This window comes from Mesoplodon densirostris, chromosome 12 (assembly GCF_025265405.1).
Source record: "Mesoplodon densirostris isolate mMesDen1 chromosome 12, mMesDen1 primary haplotype, whole genome shotgun sequence".
In the NCBI taxonomy this organism is placed as follows: Eukaryota; Metazoa; Chordata; class Mammalia; order Artiodactyla; family Ziphiidae; genus Mesoplodon; species Mesoplodon densirostris.
Window position 1 is genome coordinate 43824012 of NC_082672.1, and position 25086 is coordinate 43849097.

The 25086-nt window shown below is 39.3% G+C and overlaps 1 protein-coding gene across 2 annotated transcripts in view; it reads left to right on the top strand.

Moving 5' to 3' along the window:
- Positions 1-25086, top strand: part of ROS1 (ROS proto-oncogene 1, receptor tyrosine kinase) — a 114488-nt gene that overhangs the window by 11701 nt on the left and 77701 nt on the right. For both annotated transcript variants that reach the window (XM_060114794.1, XM_060114793.1), the window contains exons 3-12: positions 1129-1188; positions 3265-3291; positions 7974-8034; positions 14670-14818; positions 15485-15623; positions 18547-18748; positions 19718-19794; positions 21496-21618; positions 21784-21968; positions 22715-22812. In XM_060114794.1, the coding sequence (XP_059970777.1) occupies positions 1129-1188; positions 3265-3291; positions 7974-8034; positions 14670-14818; positions 15485-15623; positions 18547-18748; positions 19718-19794; positions 21496-21618; positions 21784-21968; positions 22715-22812 (1121 nt within the window). The remainder of the gene's footprint in view (positions 1-1128; positions 1189-3264; positions 3292-7973; positions 8035-14669; positions 14819-15484; positions 15624-18546; positions 18749-19717; positions 19795-21495; positions 21619-21783; positions 21969-22714; positions 22813-25086) is intronic.

Sequence of the window (25086 nt, forward strand, 5' to 3'; positions counted from 1 at the left end):
AGCTGTTGGCAAGCGGTGGCAGGCACAGAAAAGCAAGGGTAGTGAGTGAGTGAGGAACCCAGATAGAATCCAGGTAACGAAGGAGTGAGTCAATAGGACTTGATGATGGATTGTCCATGGGGCAAGGGGATGGCAGAAAGAGAAGCTACCCTGGTTCCTGGCTCGGGCAGCTCAGAAGATTGAAGCATACTAATGGGAAACACAGGAGAGAGAGCAAATTAGAGGGTAGAAAGTGAGGAATCTGATGTTATTTGCTGAATTTGAGGTATTGTAGGGACTTAAATGGAGATATCTAATGAGCAATTGGAAATCTGTGTCTGGAGCTCCGGAAGGAGTCTCAGCTGAGGTTCACATGTGGGGGTTATTGACACCTTGCAAGGTTGAAGCTGAGGTGGGGGATGAGTTCACTTGGAGAACTTGAAGAGTGAGAAGAGAAAAAGTTGAGGATAGGACACAAACACAGAAGGAGTAAGGAGAGGAAAAAAGAGATGGCAAAGTAGAAGGAACTGAGAAAAAGGTGGGATCTAGGTGTCATCATGGCCTGTGGACGGAAAGGTCAACACAATCACAGGCACAGACAAACCAGGTAAGGGAAGGAGGAACTGGCTGAATCTGTTCAGTAGGAGGCCAGGGCAGCTCTGCAAGCAGGTTTTCAGAGCAGCTAAGGGGTGAAAGCCAGCTAGTGGGCAGCTGACTTCCCAAACTGTCCACCTACTTAGATTTTGATGGGCTGCCTTCTGTTTGAGTCCCCAGCTTTGCTTTTTGCTTGTTGTGTGAGAACACCCCATTGACCTATATAATATGCTTGATGCCACGCTGTCCTGAACTTAACCTGCTGCCAAGCACCCAATGGACAGTGCGTTCCCTGAAGGTCTGGTGCTCTCTGGGATCCAGGCCTGCCTGCCCCAGGCTGGACTCCACTCAGCAATGCTGAGCCACACCAAGCCCTGTCTGCCTGTAAATATGACAGCTCTGCTTAGAATTCCAAAGGTCCTGATCCTTGTGAGGCCACAGATCCCTTGGTAGATTTCTATTTCAGAAAAACTTCATGTCACTATTTGCACTTTCGGGTGACAAGAAAAAAGTCATCCTTCTTCAGTCATCATTGTCTCTTATTGTCTCTTGTAGTGCATCCAAGGATGTCATTTTTGGACCTCTGCAGATCAGGAAAACTGTACTTTAAAGTGTGTAAGTATTAATTATGTTTCTGTTTTGATACTAATGTTTCCCTTAAGAGAAATGTTCTCCAAGAGGATTCCCACTTCAGCTTCCATTGGCTTTCGATTAGTTTGCCTGACTCTAAAGCAAAAGTATGAGTAATACATAGTAATAGAAAAAATGAGATCAACATTATTAATGCAACTGGAGATAGAGGGAAGTTAATGCAAACCATGGAACCCAGAGATGACCAGTTGCTCCAAATTATAAAGGCCTTTCAGTAGAATGTTAGGTATTTGTTAAATTTCCTAGCCCTGCACTTCTCAAATTTTAATATGCAAATATCAGGGATCTTGCTAAAATGCAGACTCTGATTCAGTAGGTTTGGGGCAGGACCTGAAATTTTGCCCTTGTAACAAGCTCCCAGGTGATGCAATGCTTGTTGTTTCCAGACCACACTTTGGATAACAGGGTCCTGGGTCATGTTCAGTTTCTCTTCAGGGAACATGGTAGCAATCTCATCCAGAGGGCACAAACACCTGGGTTTACTCCACTTTGTATAGGAAATACATCCCCAGTACTTTATTTTTCATTTTTCATTTATCCTGCCTTTGCCAATTAGTGTGTGACTTTGTTAAGGTACTTCACCCTTGGTACTTTGCTTTCCTTATCGATAAATGAGGATAATAATCGAATCTCCCTGCTAGGGATAGTGCCTGTTACACTATAATTACTCCAATCTCATGGCTAAGAATTTTGTAATTTAAAAATGGGTTGCGGGGCTTCCCTGGTGGCACAGTGGTTGAGAGTCTGCCTGCTGATGCAGGGGACACGGGTTCATGCCCCGGTCCAGGAAGATCCCACGTGCCGCGGAGCAACTAAGCCCGTGCGCCAAAACTACTGAACCTGTGCTCCAGAGCCCGCAAGCCACAACTACTGAGCCCACGTGCCACAACTACTGAAGCCTGTGTGCCTAGAGCCTGTGCTGTGCAACAAGAGAAGCCACTGCAATGAGAAGCCCGCACACCACAACAAAGAGCAGCCCTCGCTCGCCGCAACTAGAGAAAAGCCCATGCCCAGCAACAAAGACCCAATGCAGCCAAAAATAAATAAATAAATAAATTTATATAAAAAAAAGAAAAAACGGGTTTCTTTGTTCAAGTTGTTCAAGTCAGAGATTAAATCAGTTAGGATCATGATAACTTTAGGTAATATCATTTTCTATTAATGACTCAAATTATAGCATTGAGATTTAAATCCGTCATTAACATCTCCTATGTACAGTCCTTATAGCTTTTCTTATATAGTGTGTCTTCACAGATCTCTGCTATGGGAGTCACTTAAAGCCCACTCTCATGCTTGTGGCTGTGTGCTTCAAAGAATGGAATTTACCAAAAGATGGAGCAGATGCTGTCTGCACTTGGGAATTATTACACACTCTAAAAACACTTTTCCTTCTCCTTGGTAGCACTTTGTCCAAATGTCAATTTAAATCATTATTTGTCTCGTTACATGTTTAGTATCTTTTGCCGACATGTAAGCCCATCAAGGCAGGATCCTCTCTGTCTTGTTCATACTGTGTCCCTTGCACTGAACACAGTGAGGGGCTCGTAGCAGGTGCTCAGATCGCACTTGCTGAGTGAGTGAATGGGAAGTACCATTTGTTGCCAGTAACAGTCCAGGAAGCAGAGTGGACGCTGGAGCAGCCAGTCTGGGCAGAGGAACCTGCTGGCCTTTCCTAGCCAGAGCTGTTGGTGGTTTTCATTTTAGGTTCTGTCTCCCCGGGCACCTGCCAACACCCCTTCATTCTCTAGCCTGGCCCATGACAGATTACCCCTTAACTGACTGGGATTTTTAGTAGACATCATGCATCCCTGTTTCTCCAATGATGCAAACAACATAATTTTTATAGCTATTTGTACAGCAGCCTTCCTGGATGGAAGGCCCATCTATGGGCTCCCTTGCTTCTGATATTTTTTAATTGATTATTTTGTCAGTGGTGGAGCAAGAAATTAATTTGGAAGAAATGCCTAGCTAAGTGTCATTAAAATTATTTACAGCTTTAGAGATTTTCAATAATTTTCCTTTCCTTTTCTTTCTATGCAGAATGATACCTATGCTGCTGTTTGTGAGGTGAGTGTCAGTCACAGAAAACATGTAATTAAACCCCATGTCCTTCTCTCTTGTCCTTAAAAAGCTGTTAAAATAAGAATGAATGAAGAAAACGGAGTCACTCTTAATGCGCAGAAATGTTCTTCCTGGGAGTGTTCTACTCTGGCTATAGAAATGACTGTATAATTCCATGTTGACAGAAGTATTTGCTGTGCTTTATATATCTGTGTGCCTACCTAAAATGCATATATGAATATATATAGATGTGTGTATGCACACACACGCATTCACATATGTACATGTATATGACTCTAATCTGGTTTGAAAGGTTCTGATTACTGAAGCCTGGGTGGGAGAGGGTGGCAGGAAGAGAGGAAAAGGCACATGGAGAACTATCCTCAGCTCCGCTGATTTCATTTCTTCCCCATAAAGCCTATGCGCTATCATTAATACAGTGCATTAGAAGAGACCCCTTTACACAGGGAGATCAGCTCAGTGCTTTGTGACAACCTAGAGGGGTGGGATAGGGAGAGTGGGAGGGAGACGCAAAAGGGAAGAGATATGGGGACATATGTATATGTATAGCTGATTCACTTTGTTATAAAGCAGAAACTAACACACCATTGTAAAGCAATTATACTCCAATAAAGATGTTAAAAAAAAAAGGAGAGATCCCTTTAGTTACAATTTTCGTCCTTATTCAGCGAACTCTTTCAACAGCAATTTGAAACACAGCTTTTTAAAATTTTAATTTTAACTAATTAATTTACTTCCTGCTATGACAATAAGGGACCTTGTGCAGACTCTGGTGCCCAGGTCTCTTCTTATCAACGCCTCCCCCCATCCCTGCCCCCAGTCTCCCTCCCTCTAGGAGCTCCCTCTCCTGCGCTTGACTTTCTTCTTCCTTCAGAAAGACCTTGGGATTTTGATCTTTTCTTACTCAGTCTCCTTCAACTAAACTTCCCTGTCCTGGATTCCATACCCTTCAGAATTCATTTTAGTTTATTTGACAATAAGTATTTATGATGAAACTGCATTATTTCTCACGTTAACATCTATGCTGTATTCTATTTAAAATGTCCTTGAAACCAGAGAACAGAACTATCCTATCTTGCCTGAGGAAGAAACAGAGATTGACATTCATTAGTAAAATAGAAAAATTTCATTTGAGTGGAAAATAAAGTAAAAACAAAAAAGTAAATTGGAATATTTTCTCAATAGTCTGCGGCAACCCAGTACCTGAGTGATTTTTCCTTGGGGGTGGATGGTGACTGAGTTGGGTAAGAAGAGATAAAACAGAGAAGAAAATTTGCCCCGTATGTAAATAGATAATTAACGTTCTTTCCTGATTGACATTAAAAAAAAAGACTGCCTGAGAACTCTCTTATGTGACCAAAATAAAAGCAGCCAAAAAAACAGTCCCTGGAGGATTGTGTTTAGAAGCCAGAGAGAGTTAAAGTGTCTCAAACGTTGAAGCAGCCCAGGACTGGGTTTCCAGTGTGGTAGTTCCCTGTTCCTCAGTATGCTGCCCAGTTGTCTGTGCTTATGTAATGTACATCTTTTCTCTCTATTGTAACATATAATTATTCTATTCTTTTCTATTATATTTTGCTATTTTATACGTTAAGGAATGTAGAACTGAACAGTAATACATGCTCAATAGAGGTGGAGGTAGAGATAAACATAGAGATATTTATTTATTTATTTAATTAATTAATTAGGTTGCACCGGGTCTTAGTTGCAACATGTGGGATCTAGTTCTCTGACCAGGGATTGAACGTGGTCCCCCTGCATTGGGAGCACATAGTCTTAGCCACTGGACCACCAGGGAAGTCCCGAGGGAGATATTTTAAACTCAGCTGCTCACACCTTTAGGAAATCAACTCCTCAACCATCAATGCTTCAACCTAGGAAGCTTGGAATCTGCCCACATGTTTCTTGGAGGGAATAGTTTTACAAGTGGTAGCTTAGCAAAATAAAACTTGGAAAATGATGTTAGCAAGTAAGGTGGCTTATCCCTGAAGAACACAAATTAGATTATCCTAATCTAAAAGGTTCTAAAAACCTTTTTATGGCTTCTTATTGCCATTTGAGAAAAAATACAGACTGCCGGTGTTTGCTGACGCCCCTGCCTCATCTTGCCCCCTCTTCCTTGTGCTCTGTACTGGCCACACTGGCCTTTCCCTCTTCTCTGAGTATATGTGGCACATTCCTGCCTCAGGGTGTTTGCCCTTGCCCAGATTTTTGCAAGGCCAGCTCCTTCTAATCACTCAGGTCTTGCCTTGAGGGTCACCTCTGCATGGTTCTTCCTGAGTCCCCTCACTAAAGTTAGTCTCCTTCCTGTCTGGTCATGCCGTCTGCCTTTGACTTGTTTTATTTTCCTCATAGCACTTTTCTTATTTGAGCATATTTTATTTTTTAAGTGTGTTACTCCATTACTGGCTCTTCCCTTCTAAGAGAATGTAAATTCCATGAAGTCAGGGAACTTGCCTGTCTTATTCATTGCCATATCCTTAAAACCTAAAACAGTGCTTGGCATATAAAAGGTATTAATAAATATTTTTTGATGCGTGAATGAATGATTTTTTAGGAGATGAAGCCACAATTGGTGTGGAGACTCTGCAGTAGAGGCATCCCAGGAGGATGGTCCTCCTTGTGCTACAGGAATAAGAAAAGGCACCGACAGCAGGTGTGCCAGTCTGGGAAACACAAGCATGGAGCCAGAGGGATGATGATAAAAATGGTCTTACTGCTGTGAGAACAGAGACAGCAAACTGGTGCAGCCCCTGGGAAGTATGAACTTGGCTTCTGCAGTCAGTAGCCTGGAATATGCTGTATAAATGCCCCATCCAGGGGCTGTGAGCTCAGATTCTGTGAATTTCTTAAATCCGAATTCCTTTAGATTCTCTCCAGGCAACTTGAGCTTGAGAAACAGTGGATAATTTCATTTGAAGTCTAATGTTAGATTAGAGAGAGAGAGAGGAAGGCACAGAGAGAGAGAGAGAGAGAGGGAGAAGGAAATCCTAATCAATAGCTTTTGCCTCCACTTGAGAAAACATTTAAAGTCCTTGGAGTACAAACTTCTAGTTATAAGATTAACAGGTTCTGGGGATCTAATGTACAGCATGGTGATTACAGCTAATAACACTGTATTATGTACTTGAATGCTGCTAAAGAGCTGATCTTAAATGTTCTTATCACAAAAAAGAAATGGTAATTATATGATGGGATGAAGGTGTTAGCTAATGCTTTGGTGGTAATCATTTATCTCAAAAAAGCTGGAAAAAAATACAAGCTTCACCAAAGTAAACACAATGAAACATTTAAACTCTTAGGTCAGGACTAGCTACATTTCCAGATAAACATTATTCCATCTCCTTTCTTCTTCCTCAGTTTTCTTTCTTGAAAAGAAAATCCTATGTTAATGATAATTTTGCTCCCACTTGGTATATTTATTCTCTGCAGTTAATGAATGTGTTGAATGTATTTTACTGAAACCTGCAAAGAAGATGTGAAAAGTATACTAAACCCTTAAGTTAAATAATCCTGAGCCCAAACTGAAGTATTTAAATTAATCCTTAACTAAGCAAACCTAGGCTTATCAGGCTCCACTTCCTTTGAGTGCACAGATCAAACGTGGGACAGCTAAGTATTTGCAAATTAAAGCCCTTCTCTACCTGGATGTTCAGAGTAAATGCATTGTGTCATGGTTTCCACTATTATCATGAGAAACAATAGCATGTTGTCCTAGGTATTGTAAACTGAGTGAGAGCAGGAAGATTGATCATGATTGTGTTGTAGTTTTACGATGTGTAACTTTTCTCCGAGTTTCCCCCACCCCACCCCATTAACTATTGTTAATGCACCTGCTAAAATTTGCAGGAAATTTATCTCTCAGTCACCAAAATGTTTTCTGTTAATGAGATAAGCATGTTAATCATCATTAGGTTTTGGTAGACCTTAAAATTTAACGTTGGCATTAAGACAACCATTGAAATGTTTAGTTACTATAAAGTTTATAGTCCATTTTTAATTTTTCAAGGAAGACATGGATATATAAAATAAATAGGCATAACTTTAGGCTAGAGCTTTAGGTTATTAACTCACTAAAACTTTGACTAAGATGGCAAACATATAATTGCATTGTTGAGTTCAGTATTTTGTCACATTGTGGGGTGTCACCCATTAGAGGGTCATGAAATCAATTTACTGAATAAAGAGTCACAATAAAATGACATAGAATAGAACATATAAGATTGCATCACAGGTCAGGATTCCTTTTTGGGATGAAAATATTCTAAAATTAGATTGTAGTGATGATTGTACAAATCTTTGAATATACTAAAAACCACTGAACTATGTGCTTTAAATGGGCAAATTTTATGGTTATGTAAAATATATTTCAATAAAACTGTTAAAACAGGGGGAAAAAATACCATTTCAAGAATCTTTTTTTCCCAACATGTATGTGTGTACTAAGTTGTTTTGTTAAATGTACTTTGGAATTTGGTACACAGTCAAGAAAGATTGAGAAGTGTTGTTCTAATCCCACTAGCAAATGGGAACTTAAGTATTACAGCTGAAATACTTGATATACATGTATGCTTATATATCAGGCATTCATATTTCAAAATTTACTTGAAGCTTATCAGCAAAAGCAGTACAAAGGCTGTGCTGACTGGCATGCTACCTGTCTTCCACAGCGAGAATCCTGTGAGGTCGGCTGCAGCAGCGGGGAAGGTGCATATGAAGAGGAAGTGCTAGGTAAGCAGACGCAACCAAGTGTTACTGAAAATAATTTACACTACTCCAGGGACCTGTGCTAATGTAGGAGTAATGAGCCACCTCTTAAAATATCTAGACTTCTATGTCTCAGTATGATCTATCTATCTATCTATCTATCTATCTATCTATATTATTGAATATACGTATTATTGAATATATATATATTTCGATAACTTCAAATGTGGAAGCCATTTTGACAGACTCAGCAAAACTCTTCTTTCAGAGCAAAATAGAGGAAACAGCACATGACATGTTTAGAACTTGAGATTTTGCCCGCAGTTCAGTGGATGCAATTACTTCTGTCTTAACGAGAAAGACCAATGTGAATCCTGAGCAACTTGATGTCAGGAAATGCCACTGTTTTAATGAACTGAAAGTGTAGAAGTATTTTATTTAATGCACATTTCATTACTCAGCTAACAGTTATTCAATCGAGTACCTACTATAGTTATGGCTCCCTACCAGACATTGGGAAATTTGCACAATGTATGGAAGTTATCCTTCTCAGTGTTAAATTTTGAGTAAGTAGGGAACTTGGGTTTCCAGCTCCCTCTGACTTATTTCAGAGCAGGTTGGGTGTCTCTAAGTGACTTTGCCCAAGTGTGTTGATTCTCTAGTGGTTTCTGAAGGACCAACGCTTTGATAAATTATAGCCTATATGTTAGCAGCTAACTTTTCCAGAATTCCCCAGTGTTTCCTCCCACTGGGAGGAACAAGAGATGATTGGTTCTTCCATAAGTTGTAGTCCTTGTTTCAGTGGCTTGCTCCTTGCTCTCAGTGGCTGATGGAAATTGGAAGGTGGATCTTGCCTTCCTATCCTGATTTGCTTCTGCCCTTTAATGTCCCACAAAAGACCCTCCTTGACATTTCTGTGGAGGGGTAGTGGTATTACAGTTTTTACCTTCTGTGTAGTGGGAGTTAGTTGTGGATAAAATTTATATTCTGTGGTTTCCAAACTGTGCACTGAGATTCCCCAGCGCATCACATCTACCGTACAAGGAGGTGTGGGGCATTTTAAACATTGAGGGAAACACAAGGGTAGTCGATGTCTGTTGGACATCACAGGAACTACTAGCCAGAGGTAATTGATGGTATAAACAATGGATTGCACTACATTCCTTTCTATGTTATCATATCTTTACAATCCTGCTTTTTTGGTGTTGCTGTGATAAAAAGCAAATACCATGAGGAATACAACGAGGAACAGGAAATAAGGATGGAGATGTCCAGTCTGATTAGAATATTTGAGAAGTTGTGCAGTGCCCAGTAGGCACACAGATCCGAGTAGTATGCAATTATTTTTATTTAGGGATGAAATAAATATATTATTTTGTCTTTCAATTTATGTGTTTTTTCCCCAAACATCTACTAAGTTGATAGGACACGCATACTCAAGTTATAATACTTAATAAATGGAACTGTTTAGGTGATTCTTTTGTTCTAGTGGGTCATGAAAAAATTACTAATATATATATATATATATATATTTTTTTTTTTTTTGCGGTACGTGGGCCTCTCACTGCTGTGGCCTCTCCCGTTGTGGAGCACAGGCTCCGGACGCGCAGGCTCAGTGGCCATGGCTCATGGGCCCAGCCGCTCCACGGCATGTGGGATCTTCCCAGACCGGGGCATGAACCTGTGTCCCCTGCATCGGCAGGCAGACTCTCAACCACTGTGCCACCAGGGAAGCCCAAAAATTACTAATATATTAAAGATGCCAGAACTGAGAGAGTTTGGGAAACTTTGATTTATATCCTTTTCTTATATTCTAAAATTATACTACCAACTTAATTATACAATTCTGTTAGAGTACAAGTGTAATCAGTGCTTTATTTTATATTTTTTATATATTTTATATTTATATATAAATATAATTATATATAAATATTTATATTTATATTTTATATTTTTCATTTGGCTATCAATGTCTATGTACCACTAACTGAGATGTACCAAGTTTACATATATGGCATTTGTGCTTACAGACCTTATCTTTAGTTTGTTCTGATGAATCTTTTCACCCATGTACTTAAGACCCTGTTTGTCTTTAACACATCTGGTACTGGTCCATTTACCTGCGGATCTGCTACATTATTCTATTTTAGATACCCTCCATCCTCACCTTTTCCTCACGGTTGGAATGATAACAGCTAATAATATAGTGAAATAAAAATAGCTATTATTTATTAGGCATTTATGAGTCAGGCACAGTTCTAAGTAATTTATAGGTTTTAGCTCTTTTTGTCCTCAGAGGTATAAACACTATTATCCTCCTCATTTTACAGATGAGAAAAATAAGGCACGAGTGTAAATACTTACTTGGGGCTGCATAGCCAGAGAAGGATGTAACTTGAATTTTAACCCAGTTATCTCATTCCAGAGCCTATTCTTAGCCACTCTGCTATATATTGAAAATAGTATATAGCTCAGTTTAGCTTCTCTTCCTTTTTTAAAAAATTTTATTTTTATAAATTTATTCATTTATTTATCTATTTTTGGCTGCGTTGGGTGTTTGTTGCTGCACGTGGGCTTTCTTTAGTTGTGGCCAGGAGGGGCTACTCTTCATTGTGGTGCACAGGTTTCTCATTGTGGTGGTTTCTCATTGTGGTGGCTTCTCTTGTTGCAGAGTACGGACTCCAGGTGCACAGGCTTCAGTAGCTCTGGCACACGGGCTCAGTAGTTGTGGCTCGTGGGCTCTAGAGCACAGGTTCAGTAGTTGTGGTGCAAGGGCTTAGTTGCTCTGCAGCATGTGGGATCTTCCAGGACCAGGGCTCAAACCCATGTCCCCTGCATTGGCAGGTGGATTCTTAACCGCCGTGCCACCAGGGAAGTCCCTAGCTTCCTCTTTCTCATTTGGTTCACTCTTGTCTGATATTTTAGAATAAACCTACCTTATCTCTACTTTTCCATATGCATCACCATGGCTTTGAAACATATGTCTGTATTTAGCTATGAAATTTACATTTACTTGTACTTATATAACTCTGGCCCCTTCTGCCCAGTTCTTAACTTACATCTTTTCTGATGTCTCCTGGTTCGTCTTCCTTGCTCTGCTGACCACTCCATCACTGGACTCCTCTTCAAGGTATCCCACAGCTATCCAATCCCTGCTATCCAATCCCTGCTGATAAGCATCTCACCCTATAAAAAGGGAAAAATGGAACTGTGCTTTGCCTGTATAGTTATAGTATCCAAAAATGAACCCTAAATGGAAGAATAAGCAGAGAAGGGCTGTGTTAAGCCACTCTGTGGGCTAAACTCTCAGATGACAGTGGCTTTATTTTTTCTGGGTCACAGAGTATTTTTGTAGTATGGACTTTAATTAATTCAGATTCAGTATCTATAGTGATTAGAATTGTGTCAACTTTTCCTTTAACTGGAAATAGGTCATGGGAGTTTGTATTTAATCATTTTAAGCTCCTTAAAAATTTTACCATCTTTTCTGAACCAGAGTAGTGATTCTTTTTCTGTAAAAGAAAACTTATCCTCTAAGTTTAGCTAAAGATGCCTGCTTTTGCCACTTCTATATAGTACTGGATATACTAGCCAGAGCGATCAGGCAAGAAAAAGGCATCCAAATTTGATGGATCCAATAAAAGCCATCCAAATTTGAAAGGAAGAAGTAAAAATTCTCTTTGTTTGCAGATATTATGATCTTATATGCAGAAAACCCTAAAGATACCACAAAATACCATGTTAGAACTAATAAACAAATTTGGCAAAATAGCAGGATACAAAATTAACACTTGAAAATCAATTGCATTTCTATACACTAATAATGAACCATCTGATAAGGAAATTAAGAAAACAATTTCATTTACAATAGCATCAAAAAGAATAAAAACACTTAGAAATTAACTTAACCAAGGAGGTGAATGACTTGTAAAATGAAAACTACAAAACATTTCTGAAACAAATTAAAGAAGACAAATAAATGGAAAGACATCCTTATTCATTGGTTGAAAGACCTGGTATATTGTCAAGATGTCAATATTACCAAAACAGTCTACAGATTTAATGCAATCCGTATCAAAATTCCAAAGATGTTTTTGCAGATCTTTTGCATGAGATGGAAAGACCCATCCTACAATTTATATGGAATCTCAAAGCACCCCAAATCCTGAAGAGAAGAACAAAGCTGGAGGATTCATACTTCCTGGTTTCAAAACTTACTACAAACCTACAGTAATCAAAATACTGTGGTACTGGCATAAAGACAGACATATAGATCAGTGGACTAGAATAGAGAGTTCAGAGATAAATACTTATATATATGGTTAAATGATTTTTGACAAGGGTACCAAGACCATTCAATGGGGGAGAAGGCAGTCTTTTCAGCAAATAGTCCTGATAAAACTGAATATCAACATACAAAAGAATTAAGTTGGATCCTTATAAAACATCATATACAAAAATTAACTCAAAATGGGGACTTCTCTGGTGGCACTGTGGTTAAGAATCTGCCTGCCAATGCAGGGGACATGGGTTCAAGCCCTGGTCCAGGAAGATCCCACATGCCACGGAGCAACCAAGCCCACGCACCACAACTACTGAACCTGTGCTCTAGAGCCCATGAGCCACAACTACTGAGCCCACGTGCCACAACTACTGAAGCCTGTGCACCTAGAGCCTGTGCTCCGCAACAAGAGAAGCCACCGCAATGAGAAGCCCACGCACCACAACGAAGAGTAGCCCCCGCTCGCTGCAACTAAAGAAAGCCCGTGTGCAGCAACAAAGACCCAATGCAGCCCCCCCAAAATAAATAAATAACTCAAAATGGATCAATGATCTAAATGTAAGACCTGAAACTATAAAAATCTTAGAAGAAAACATAGGACAAAAGCTTTACAACATTGAATTTGGCAATGATTATTTGGATATGACACAAAAGGCATAGGTAACAAGAGAAAAAATAGACAAATTGAACTTCATGAAAATTAAAAAAATTTAAGCACACTATCAACAGAGTAAAAACAGCAAACAATAGAATAGGAGAAAATATTTGCAAATCACATAACTGATAAGGGATTAATATCAAAATATATAGTAAACTCCTAAAACTCAACAACAAAACCCCCAAACAATCCAATTAAAAAATGGGCAAAGGACTTAGACATTTCTACAAAGAAGATATACAAATGGCCAAAGAGCATATGAAAAGATGCTCAACATTACTAATCATTAGAGAAATGCAAATCAAACCTACAATGAAATACCACTTCAAGGAAAAAAAAAAAAAGCAAAAAATCCCAGAAAGGTAAAAGAGTTGACGAGGCTGTGGAGAAATTGGAATGCTGTGTACTGTTGATGGGGATGTAAAATGGTATAACTCCTGTGGAAAAAAACCAAAAAATTAAAGACAGAATTACTGCATGATCTGGCAATTCCACTTTGGGGTATATACTCAAAAGAATTGAAAGCAGAGTCTCAAAAAGATATTTATACACCCCTATTATACTCAAATATTGAATTCACAATAGCTAAAACATGGAAGCAGCCCAAATGTCCACTGACAGATGAATGGATTAGCAAAATGCAATATACACATACAATGGGATATTATTCAGACTCAAAAAGGAAGGAAATTCTGACATATGCCACAGCATGAATAAATTTTGAGGACATTATGCTAAGTGAAATAAGCCCGTCACAATAAGACAAATACTGTTTGATTCCACTTATATGAGGTATTTAGAGTACTTAAAATTATACAGACAGTAGATTGGTGGTTGCCTAGGGAAGGGGGAGGGAGAGGGGGAATGGGGAGTTATTATTTAATGGTTAGTTTCAGTTTTGCAAGATGAAAAGAGTTCTGGAGATGGACGGTCGTGATGGTTGTACGAGAATATAAATGTACTCAATACCACAGAACTGTACACTTAAAAATGGTTAAGATAGTAAATTTTATGCCATGTGTATTTTACCACAATAAAAAATTCTGGCGAAAAAGCAAGCTAATGCATTAAATTAGTCACAATTTTGGAAAATAGAAAAAGTAAAGTAAAATAATTTCATCCCAGTGGTACATACCATTCAGAATTCTAACCCCTCACACAGGGCCTGGGAAGTAGCACGAATAACTGTGTGTACCAATTGTAATGTTGCTACTGTTTAAAAGTTATGAAATATTTCACAATAAAAAACAGCAGAATATAGAATCCTTTGGAGTACAGACAACTACTTGCACATATAAAAATAATGTGTTGACAAAATGGGCAACAACTGTAGATATACAGTGTAAAATTAAAATATATCTTGAGACACATGTCCTGGGGTAGTGGATGGTTCTGTTGCCCCAGACACACCCTTGGTGCCCACCCTTTTAGCCTATATAGAAGTGGTATCACAAGAGAAAACTGGACAGTCTCAGAACACTCCATGTTGCTTGCTTGTAAAAAAACTATCATCAAAGATAAGTGCGTTCTATGGGGGAAAAAAGCTGCCAGACCGACTGGCTCATTTAAAAAAATAAATCACTTGAATATATGCATTAGTTATTGTTCAGGTGAATAATTGTGGCACGAGGGTGCTGAGGGCACTAGATGAAGCAGGGACACTCTCTCCTGCTTTGACAGACAGGGAACATGGTGAATGAAATCTTGTTTTCTCCCCAGAAAATACAGACTTCCCCACTGCACCATTTGCTTCTTCCATCGGAAGCCACAGTGTGACATTACGATGGAAATCGGCCAACATCTCTGGAGTAAAATACATCATTCAGTGGAAATATGCACAACTGCCTGGAAGCTGGACTTACACTGAGGTATGAACTGCTGCCCATGTGCCTAAATGGAGACTTTTTCTTCAAATTATTAAAAGTGCCAAATTACTACATATAATTATAGGTGTAAAGACATTCTAGAGAAGATTCAAACGTAAAATGAGTGGTTGGATTAGATGAAATTTAATCTCTGCTACTCTTTATGCTAAACCTTTTATTTTTAAGGAAGATATATTATTGGATGTATTTATTATTCCTTCAGTACAGCATCACATAACCAACTACTTATATCATTGGTCATTATCTGCCCACCCCACTGAAAATGATTCCAACTAGGGTGGAGGGCAGGGAGGTCATCCAGGATGGTCCCTTTTAGGAAATCAAAAGCATGTTCAGAGTAAAATAGTCCCAAGACACCAAATATATTAACATGGAAAAGTAAAGTAAAGCCTTGAGGTAAATTCCATATAATTGAATCCATAATTTTGCAGTTTTGAAGAAGGGAAGAATTTTGGTGTGAATTATGTTGACTGATGTCGGGATGGCTCAGCTCTGAGCTCCAGGCCTCCATTTCAACGGGTCTGGCAGGCCTTGGGTCACTCCATATCCAGAAGGCCATCCATCATCTACAAACGAATCTGTGCTCTTGAGTTACAATATGCAGTGGCTATTCCATAAATGCTGATTTTTGATCTCTTGTTGATTTAGGCCGTGTCCAAGCTCTCCTATGTGGTAGAGCCCTTGCATCCCTTCACTGAATATATTTTTCGAGTGGTTTGGATCTTCACAGCCCAGCTGCAACTGTATTCCCCTCCAAGTCCCAGTTATAGGACTCATCCTTATGGAGGTATGGCATGCACACATTGCTTAAGAAATCAGGGATTATTCCAAAGCTTTGGTTAGTTCATTTTATTTTAAACAATGAAATAAATTTATTCCTTCATTAATAGACCCATCGAACAATGGAGTACCTAGCTAGGTGCCAAATTATGTTCTAGGTGCTCACCATACTTCTGTGATCAAAACAAAAATACCCATTCTGGTGGAGAAGAAATACTCTAAGCAGTAAACCTAATAAATAAGAAAAGTATATTGTAAGTAGGAAGATACAGGGTGCTATGGTAAGAGGAACGTTTTGAGCAGGGTCTGTCCTTTAGAAATGGGGAGTGTATTAAAGAAGGTGGTCAGAATAAGCCTCATTTAGCAGTCAGAAATTATGGAAGGTTTTAAAGAAGAGGAGTAGTTGCTTTGAGTACTCCTTGAAAAGATAATTTTGGCCACTACACATGGAATGAATTGAAGGAATGAGAGAGACTGGAGAGTACAGAGGTAGTGAGACCAGCTGGGAGGTTATTATAATACTTTAACATTTGATTAGAGATGATTTTAAAAAACAGTACGTATATTGGGGCATTTTCTGATTTCTTCTTTCAAAGATGTGACTTCCATACCAGGAAAAGGATTCAAGCCTAGAGCCTTTTAGGGAGGTGAATGCCTGGGGCAGACACTCAGGGAGAGTTGCCTGGTGCTCTCACCCTTAGAGTTAGCTGAAGGAACTTGGGAGGACTTATTCCAAGCCAGATGTTATATGTCCCTACCCCTAGTTCTGGAGATTCAGCTGTGTGCAGAGACCCTCACTGTGAACTAGGCCTTGGACAGTGCATAGCTAGACAGCTGATGAAGCTGGTTGGGGCATTTTCCCTCTTCTCTGATTGGTGCTCTCTTCTTGCATATCAGATTTTAGGGTATGTGTGGCACCTCTGCTGATTATTCCCTGACTATCCTTGGGACCTCAGGTCAGACACTGGCCTAGGGTCATATTCGAAATATTCCAGATCCGAGTAGAATACGTGGATCCTTCTTCATTCAAAGCAATGCCTCATGTACTCCAATAGTGTTGGAACATTTTCCAGTGCTGGAGACATACCATGGTCCAGGGCCCAAGGCTAGTCAAATCAAAATAATGAAGAAGGGGGCCTCCCTGGTGGCGCAAGTGGTTGAGAGTCCGCCTGCCGATGCAGGGGATACGGGTTCGTGCCCCGGTCTGGGAGGATCCCATATGCCGCGGAGCGGCTGGGCCCGTGAGCCATGGCCGCTGAGCCTGCGCGTCCGGAGCCTGCGCGTCCGGAGCCTGTGCTCCGCAACGGGGGAGGCCACAACAGTGAGAGGCCCGCATACCGCCAAAAAAAAAATAATAATAATGAAGAAGGCAAATTTTGCTTTCCATTTCTGGGCCTTTCTCTGGATATGCAAGCCCACATACCCTCCAGGTGTTCCAGTCCTTGCACTGGGGGTCTTTTCCATGGATAGCATCTCATGCCTCAATTCTGTCACTTTTTTTAGCCACATCAAAACTTATAAGGTTATCTGTTTCATGTTCCATCATTTCATGATTCTTTTCTTTTTTAGCTATGGGAAATATATGGTTTTTAGATGGTATTACTGCCTTTTAATTGGGGCCCTTATGAAGATAATTTCTTAATCAGGTGGAATGTTTACCTTGCCTAACTTGACCAGCCTTTTCAGGGACAATTTTTGTGGGGGAGATTTGGACAATAATCACAGTTCACCACGTGACATCTACGTGCTTGAAGTGGAGCAGATCATGTCTGTCTGGGCACTGACCCTAGAGAGTTAGTTTTTCTGACATCCTGATTCTGATTCACTGGGAGATGATTCCTACTCCCCTGTTCACCAGGGTGACTGAGTGCATGGAGCAGAGGAATGATGTGATGGTATTTGTGTTTGCTAAAGCTCTGTCTGAGAGTTGGGGAGGAACTGTATCAGAGAAAGGCTGAGAGGTCAATTAAAAAGCCTTTTTAAAATGCAGCCATTGTGAGGGCTGAACTGTCTCTTTTCTCCCCACTCTAAAGGGTCAGGGGCGATGCAGAGCACCTGCCAAAATCGTTCCGAGGCAGAGAGACTACTGAAGAGCAGAGTGACATCAGTCTGTCTTTCTATGGAAAGAGGAAATAAAAGGGTGTGGTTTCAGGGCGTGGGGGGTATGGAAAGCAGGTGGAGACATGGATGGAAGGTAGGCTGTTAGATCATTCATTTTCCTTTCTGTTCTTTGTCACTTGGGTAGCTCCTAAAGTCTGTGGGTGAGTGCTTAATTAGTGAATGCATGCTCCTTTCATCCTTCACAAGGGAAGGGATGTTGCTAAGGCACAGAACGCCTGCATTCCAGGGGACCTTGGGAGCTGGGGGAGGAAAGTACAGTCTAGGTCAGCAGAGCTGATGCCAGCAAAAGTGAAGCAGACTGTTCTAATTCAGGCTTATCTAAATCCATATCTTTAGCTGGAACTAGTCCGGCCACAGCACTCTAGTGAGGGAATAGGCCCCAGGACTTACTTCTTTTAACTTGTATTAATCATTGACTCCAGTTTATTACAGATTCTCTTCTTCCTAACCTGGTTCCATCCCACGTTTCAACTTATTTAGGTCTCTGGAGATTTTTGACCACTTTTTTTCTAGAACATTTATCCTATTTGCATACTTCCACATTTAATTTTATTGCATAAATTAGAAGTGAGGAAAATAACATTTGAAAGAGTCCCTTAGGAAAGTAGCTAACTGGTATCATTTAGGGATCAAGAATTGCAGCTCATAGATATATTGCTATCTTCTCTCTATCACTTCTGTGAATATTAACAAAAATACTTCATTTATGCTCTTTTCAAAAAAAAAACACTTTTTTTCCTATCCTATTTACATTTTTACATTTTTCACTGTATATTTTCTGCTCACGATGTCACCATTATCTCTTCCAGTTCCTGAAACTGCTCCTCTCATTAGAAATATTGAAAGCTCCAGTCCCGACACGGTGGAAATCAGTTGGGCTCCACCTCAATTCCCAGGTGGACCTATTTTGGGTTATAACTTAAGGCTGATTAGTAAAAATCAAAAGTTAGATTCAGGGACACAGAGAACCAGTTTCCAGTTTTACTCCGCTCTACCAAATACCACCTACAGGTAAGAATTAAGTGGTGCAGGAAAGATGTAACCAGCATGCAAAACGGAAAGGTGGGGGGGGGAGGGGAGGGGGGAGGGAGGGATAAATTCGGAGTTTGGGATTAACATATACACACTACTATATGTAAAATAGATAACCAACAAGGACCTACCGTACAGCACAGGGAACTCTACTCGATACTATGTACTAACCTATATGGGAAAAGAATCTGCAAAAGAATAGAAATATGTATATGTATAACTAAGTTGCTTTGCTGTAGACCTGAATCTAACACAATATTATAAATCAACTATACTCCAATATAAAATTTAAAAATAGTAACCAGCATGGGTACAGGCATGATAATTATTTAAGAAACAGGGCTAAAAAATAGTTTAAATGTATTTTGAGAAGTCACATTGGCTTTGTGCTGCTGGTTTAAGTTACTGTGGTTTTCCTCAAGTTTTTATGCTTATTAGATTACACTATCCTGAGCAAAAACATTTGTGAGTATTTCTATTATATTCAGAGATAAATATAAATGTGGGCTAATAAATATGGGCTTATAAATATGGGCTAAAAAAGACATTATAAGCACCATAAATATCATTTCTTCATTTAATCCAACATGAAAAGTAAGGAGGTAAAATTCTGTTAATGGTATTTTTGTATTAACTGTTAAGGGGATTATTTTATTATTGTTAGCTTTTCCAGCATTTACTAAGACCTCTTTAAATTAGGGCATGAATGGGGGTCATGCAGATAGCAGAGTTCAGTTTTTGACCTCTGTGACCCTGAACTATTCTATGGGGAATGCAAACAAGGATGTGATTGATGGTCATTTTAGTGCTAAGCAGTGGCACCAAGTAACTAGATACATGCATTGCCACATCGTCCTTTAAATAGAAATGTTATTGCTCCTTCTATTTTTATCTCATGTTCACACCATGCCATGTAAAATACATCTCTCCAAATTGTTTTTGGAATAGGTTTTCTGTTGCAGCAGTAAATGAAGTTGGTGAGGGGCCGGAAGCAGAATCTAGTATTACTACTTCATCCCCAGCAGGTAGAGACTGGGGAGGCGCCTCCTGTTACACGGAACTGAGCGGGTGGCAAGGGTGGGTTCAGATCTTAGAGGTCCTGGGTCATCTGGTGCTCCCCAAGACCCTACTGTTCTGCTCAAATGGACACTGTCTTCTGAATACTTGGTAAGTTTTCAATTTTAAATGAGTCCCAGTATTTGACAAATAAGAGTAAGCTGTTTGATCAAAAGTTTCCACGTTGGAATTTAAAAATTAAAAAAAAAAATTAGGGATTAAAAAACTGGCTTCAAGCAAACCCTTGGTTTCAGTTAAAGTCACTAGTGATTATGACTCTCATTTACACACTTAGGGGATACATATATTGTTTCTGCCCTAACCTCCACCTTGTATTATGTATTATTATTTAACACAGATCAGATATCTTTTTCTTCCAGTTTCCTTAAGGTTTTTAAATATATCTAAACTTAATAAGTTACATTTTACCGTTCTGAATATTCAGTCTACCAAATTAGCTTCTGTTATTATTTTGCAAGTACCATTTTTTTTTTTTTTACTTCAGCATTTTAACAATTGCCTTGAGAGATTGAATACTTTCTGCATGATGCCCACGTGAGCAAAATAATAAAAGAAAATGCTCTCTAAGAAGCACTGGAAATATTTTGGGGAAGCGAGTTAAAAGACTTTGGGGGCTTCCCTGGTGGCACAGTGGTTGAGAGTCCGCCTGCCAATGCAGGCGACACGGGTTCGTGTCCCGGTCCGGGAAGATCCCACATGCCACAGAGTGGCTGGGCCCGTGAGCCATGGCCGCTGAGCCTGCACGTCCGGGGCCTGTGCTCTGCAACGGGAGAGGCCGCAACAGTGAGAGGCCTGCGTATCGCAAAAAAAAAAAAAAAAAAAAAAAAAGACTTTGGAATAACACACAAAGATTCAGAATTCTAGCAGTCTGCTCTCTGTTTTCATGGGAGCCCCATTTGCTGACTTGACTGCCCCTTCCTCTAATCTGCACAGGCCTATGCCAGTGGGTAGTGAATGTCATCTATCACCAGCCTTTAGTTTATTTTTTGGGGCTGTTACTACAATCTAGGAAAGGAGAGGTAATTTTGTTATGCAAGAAGCATCCAAAGGACGAGTTAAATATAGAGCAGGCTTAAGGTTGTTGTTACCGTGATTATTGCATAACATTTATTAATTACACTAAAAGTGTTCATCAACGCACACTTCATCAGTCTCTGGTTGATCAGGATGTCAAACAGAGTTCTGTAGTCCTCACATTTCATTACTACAGAACTTTCTCCTGCCTCAAAGGGAGATAATTAAAGACAAAACAGAGACAACCAAAGTTTGTCCATATGTGTGTGTTATGCAACAACCCGCTCCAGCCTGGGCTGGACCACCTCCACCAAGCAGTCAGATTCCTATGGTGGAGGATAAGCCAAGCTCCTATTTGGGCAAGGCTGTTGAGAACAGTGATACTGCATGTGATGTTATTTTGAGGGCATTTAGGGGCACATACCCAGAAATCCTACTTGACTGACACTGTACTTCTCATCCCAATCACAGAATGTCATTTATACCACAGTTGAAATACCCCAGTGCCTTCAGAGAAAATCTGACCAGCCTCTTTCACGTGCTACTCCCCTCATTTTGAAGGGTGGATTTGATCTTTTTTGTGTCAATGTGCATATGATTGGTCTGTCTGTCTAGAAACTGTGTTGTTGTTTTAGTTCAAGAAGAGGAACAGTGGCTCTTTTTATCCAGGAAAACTTCTCTGCGAAAGAGATCTTTAAAACATTTAGTAGATGAAGCACATTGCCTTCAGTCAGGTGCTACACACCGTAATATTACAGGTCAGTGTAATAGAGAAAAATGTTTCCTTAGTGTGAAAAGAAAGATCCAGGTTGACTTCAGTTTTAATCCCTTTATTAAGGATTAAAGAAATAAATCCTCTTTCATGGAAGTGTTTTGTCTGGTTGTTACCTAATAACACACATGTATTTGCATGGCTCTTCCAGGAATATCAGTTAATGTCCACCAGCAAGTTGTTTATTTCTCTGAAGGAACTCTCATATGGGTGAAGGGAACTGCCAACATGTCTGATGTGTCTGACCTAAGAATTTTTTACAGTGGTTCAGGATTAATTTCTTCCATCTCCATAGACTGGCTTTATCAGAGAATGTACTTCATCATGGATCAACTGGTTAGTCTGAGAATTTAAAGTAAACAACTTGATATTGATACTCTAATGCATATCTTGGTATATTTACAAATAAACATAATTCTTTCATTCAATAATTAGTTACTGAGTGTTTACTATGTTTTAGACACTGGGTTAGCAATGAACCATAGATCTAGCCTATAGGAGGGTCTAGACTTTACCTAGTACTAGTCCTGACCTACCATTAAATCATCTTTATTGTGATTTTTCAGAGCTACGAGTTTATACTAATGATAATTCATCTTCCATAAGACAGTGGTGGTACCTGAATTATCACTAGATAAAACTGCCAATCATGATCAAAATCAGCTGCAAGCATTGTAAATTGTATAATAACCATGGATAACTTTAGTAGGTCTCTGAAAATATTGTATTACCAAATCTTTGAGAAGACACAGTTTGCTGTGTTTCAAGTTTCCTTCTTTTAAAGGGACAGGCTGGTCACAATCACTATGGCTGGAAGCCCCTAAGCTTGGAAACAGCTTAAATATTAATAAAAATAGTTGAGTGCCTCTGTAAGCCAGGAAAATACGTACTTGTATTTCATGGATACCAAGAGGATATAAACTCATTAGGATATAGGATATAACACTGTCTTTTAAGAGCTTTTTTATGTTTTCTAAAAGTGCTCTGTGACTAGTGAAATTCTAAACACAGAACAGTTGCTCAAGAAATACTTGTTGGCCAAATTGAATAGACACTAATTCTACTGATGTACTCTTCTCTAGGTATGGGTCTGTGATTTAGAAAACTGCTCAAACATTGAGGAAGTTACTCCTCCCTCAATTATTGCACCTCAAAAAATTGTGGCTGATTCATACAATGGGTGAGTGTTAGCCTTGTAAATGTGAATTCTCTTCCTTTGGCAAGAATCTTGGGGAAACTTGCTTGCTAATAACATCCTAGTACCAGATGAGCCAATCTATGTATCTGATTTCACATTTAATTAAATCCAGGCAAAGATTTTCATTCTTATAGAGCCAAGAGGAAATTTCATTCAAACTTGATCCACAACTTCTCTAGGTAAGTAGTTTTTCCTTTCTCCTTCACAGTAAAATATGAGCTTATGGGAAAGACTTCTTGTCTGGGACTCTGGGGCCTGGGTTCTCGTCTTGGGTATGTCACTATTTTATGCATGACTCAGGGTCTTATTCCCCCTCAATGCTCCCCATGAGAAGCCCTTCCTGCCTCTCTTTCCTCTTTTCATTGCACCGTTTTCTCTTGCTGAGCAACTCAGTACCTGTTTATTTGTCTGGTCTGGTTCTCACATCTATCAGGAGGCTGGTTTATAAAGAACACTGCTACCATCCACTTTAGGAAACAGAAATTGATAGCTAATAACAAGTTAAAATTTGCCATTACAAATCACTATGTTTCCCCCTGCCACAATGAAATGGACACATTTTAGCTCAGTTGTGATGCTAAATTGTAGTAGGACTTCAAGAAAGTAACTTCGTGTCTATGACCTTTGCTTTATCCTTCCATATGGGGAAGACAATAATACTCAGTTGGGGTATTTTGAGGATGAAATGAGTTATTCACTGTGAATGTATTACATGATCTCCACGTGCCCAAATGTGAAGGATGAAAACATAGGAAGTTATTTTGGGGTTATTATTTCTTAAATGTGATCAGATAATTACAGGTTAGTAACCAATAAGCAAGGCCAATGTTTGTAAGACTAAACATTTTTCTTTCTTGTAGGGATAAAGTTGTTTTCATTTTGAGTGAAAAAAAATATAGCCCATAGCACTTTTTATCTTTCATGAATTGACTTTCTTACTCATTATTGATTTAAAATCAAGATTTTCTATTCATATTCTTTCATAATTTACCAGATATTTATTTTAATGTTTTAAGCTTGAGTGAATTACTGAATTACAGGATTTTTTCTTTTTCTTTTTTTTAAAACCCTGTGATGTAGGACAAGTCCTTTGGACTCTTTGGATCTTATTTTACTCATTTGTAAAAGTCTAAGATCCTATGAAATGAACTTTTTTGCTGGCAGTTACACGAAATGACTCATTCTGAGGATAATGAACTTCACTCACTAAATCAGTCACTCAAAATACATCTCAAAGAAGTCTTTGGTGGCTCTTTTTTCCATTAGGATAAAACTGATTTGTGCTTAGATTTTGAAATATGACTAGAAATTATAATAATTATTCAATAATAGTTATCAGGCACTTAATATGTGCCTCTAAGTGCATTACTTCCAATAATTCATTTAATTCTTGTTCAGCTGTATGGGGTAGTACTTCTATTATCCCAATTTTAAAGATAGGAAAGCAAAGCACAAGTTGATTTATCGACCGCCCAAGACCATCAGCTGTTTTGCGCTGGAATCAGTATTTGACTTCGTGCTCCAGGGCCTGTCTTCTAATCATCTCCTTATACAATGACAGTTTCTGTAAAAATCAAAACTTTTAGCAACCTTTCTATGTAGTATTCCTGAAGAATTTCAGACAGATGAATAGTTTATTCTTCTGATTAAAAAAGGTTACCATTATGCTGTTATCTTGCACCACTGAATTATTCACTCACTGAGTTTGTACTTATTATAAAACTCTTCCCTCTCCCCCCATCCCTGCTGCTTCTCTCTCTCACTTCCGTCCTCTCCCCCCACACCCAGCTCTCCTCACTTTTCTTCTCGTTTTCTTTCCCCTCCAAAGTGACAGTGAGGGTTAAAGACCTGCCCTCTTCCCTGCTTCAGTAAAAGAACTGTAATCTTCTGAAATCCCTTCAAAGTCCCTTAACAATTTTGAATTTGGGAAACAAAAGAGGAAGTTAAGAGCCAAGTTATTTCTGCTCTTTGCCTGCCACAATGTTCTCTTAAGAAAAAGAACATAGGTTGATATCTCAACATGAAGTTTACATCTCGGAATGTTATTCGGGCACAGGAGTCTCGAGCATGTTGGTAAAGATTTGGAATAGTCATCAAGGAGAATAAAAGCGGGACTGAACAGGACAAGAAAAATGATTTGACAGCGGTGATGATAGGTTGGAATCCTGCCAACCCACGGCATGGGCTCTTGATAAGATTTACTAAGCAAACATATGCGTGTGTTAACGTCTTTCTCCATGATCACAAATTCTAGAT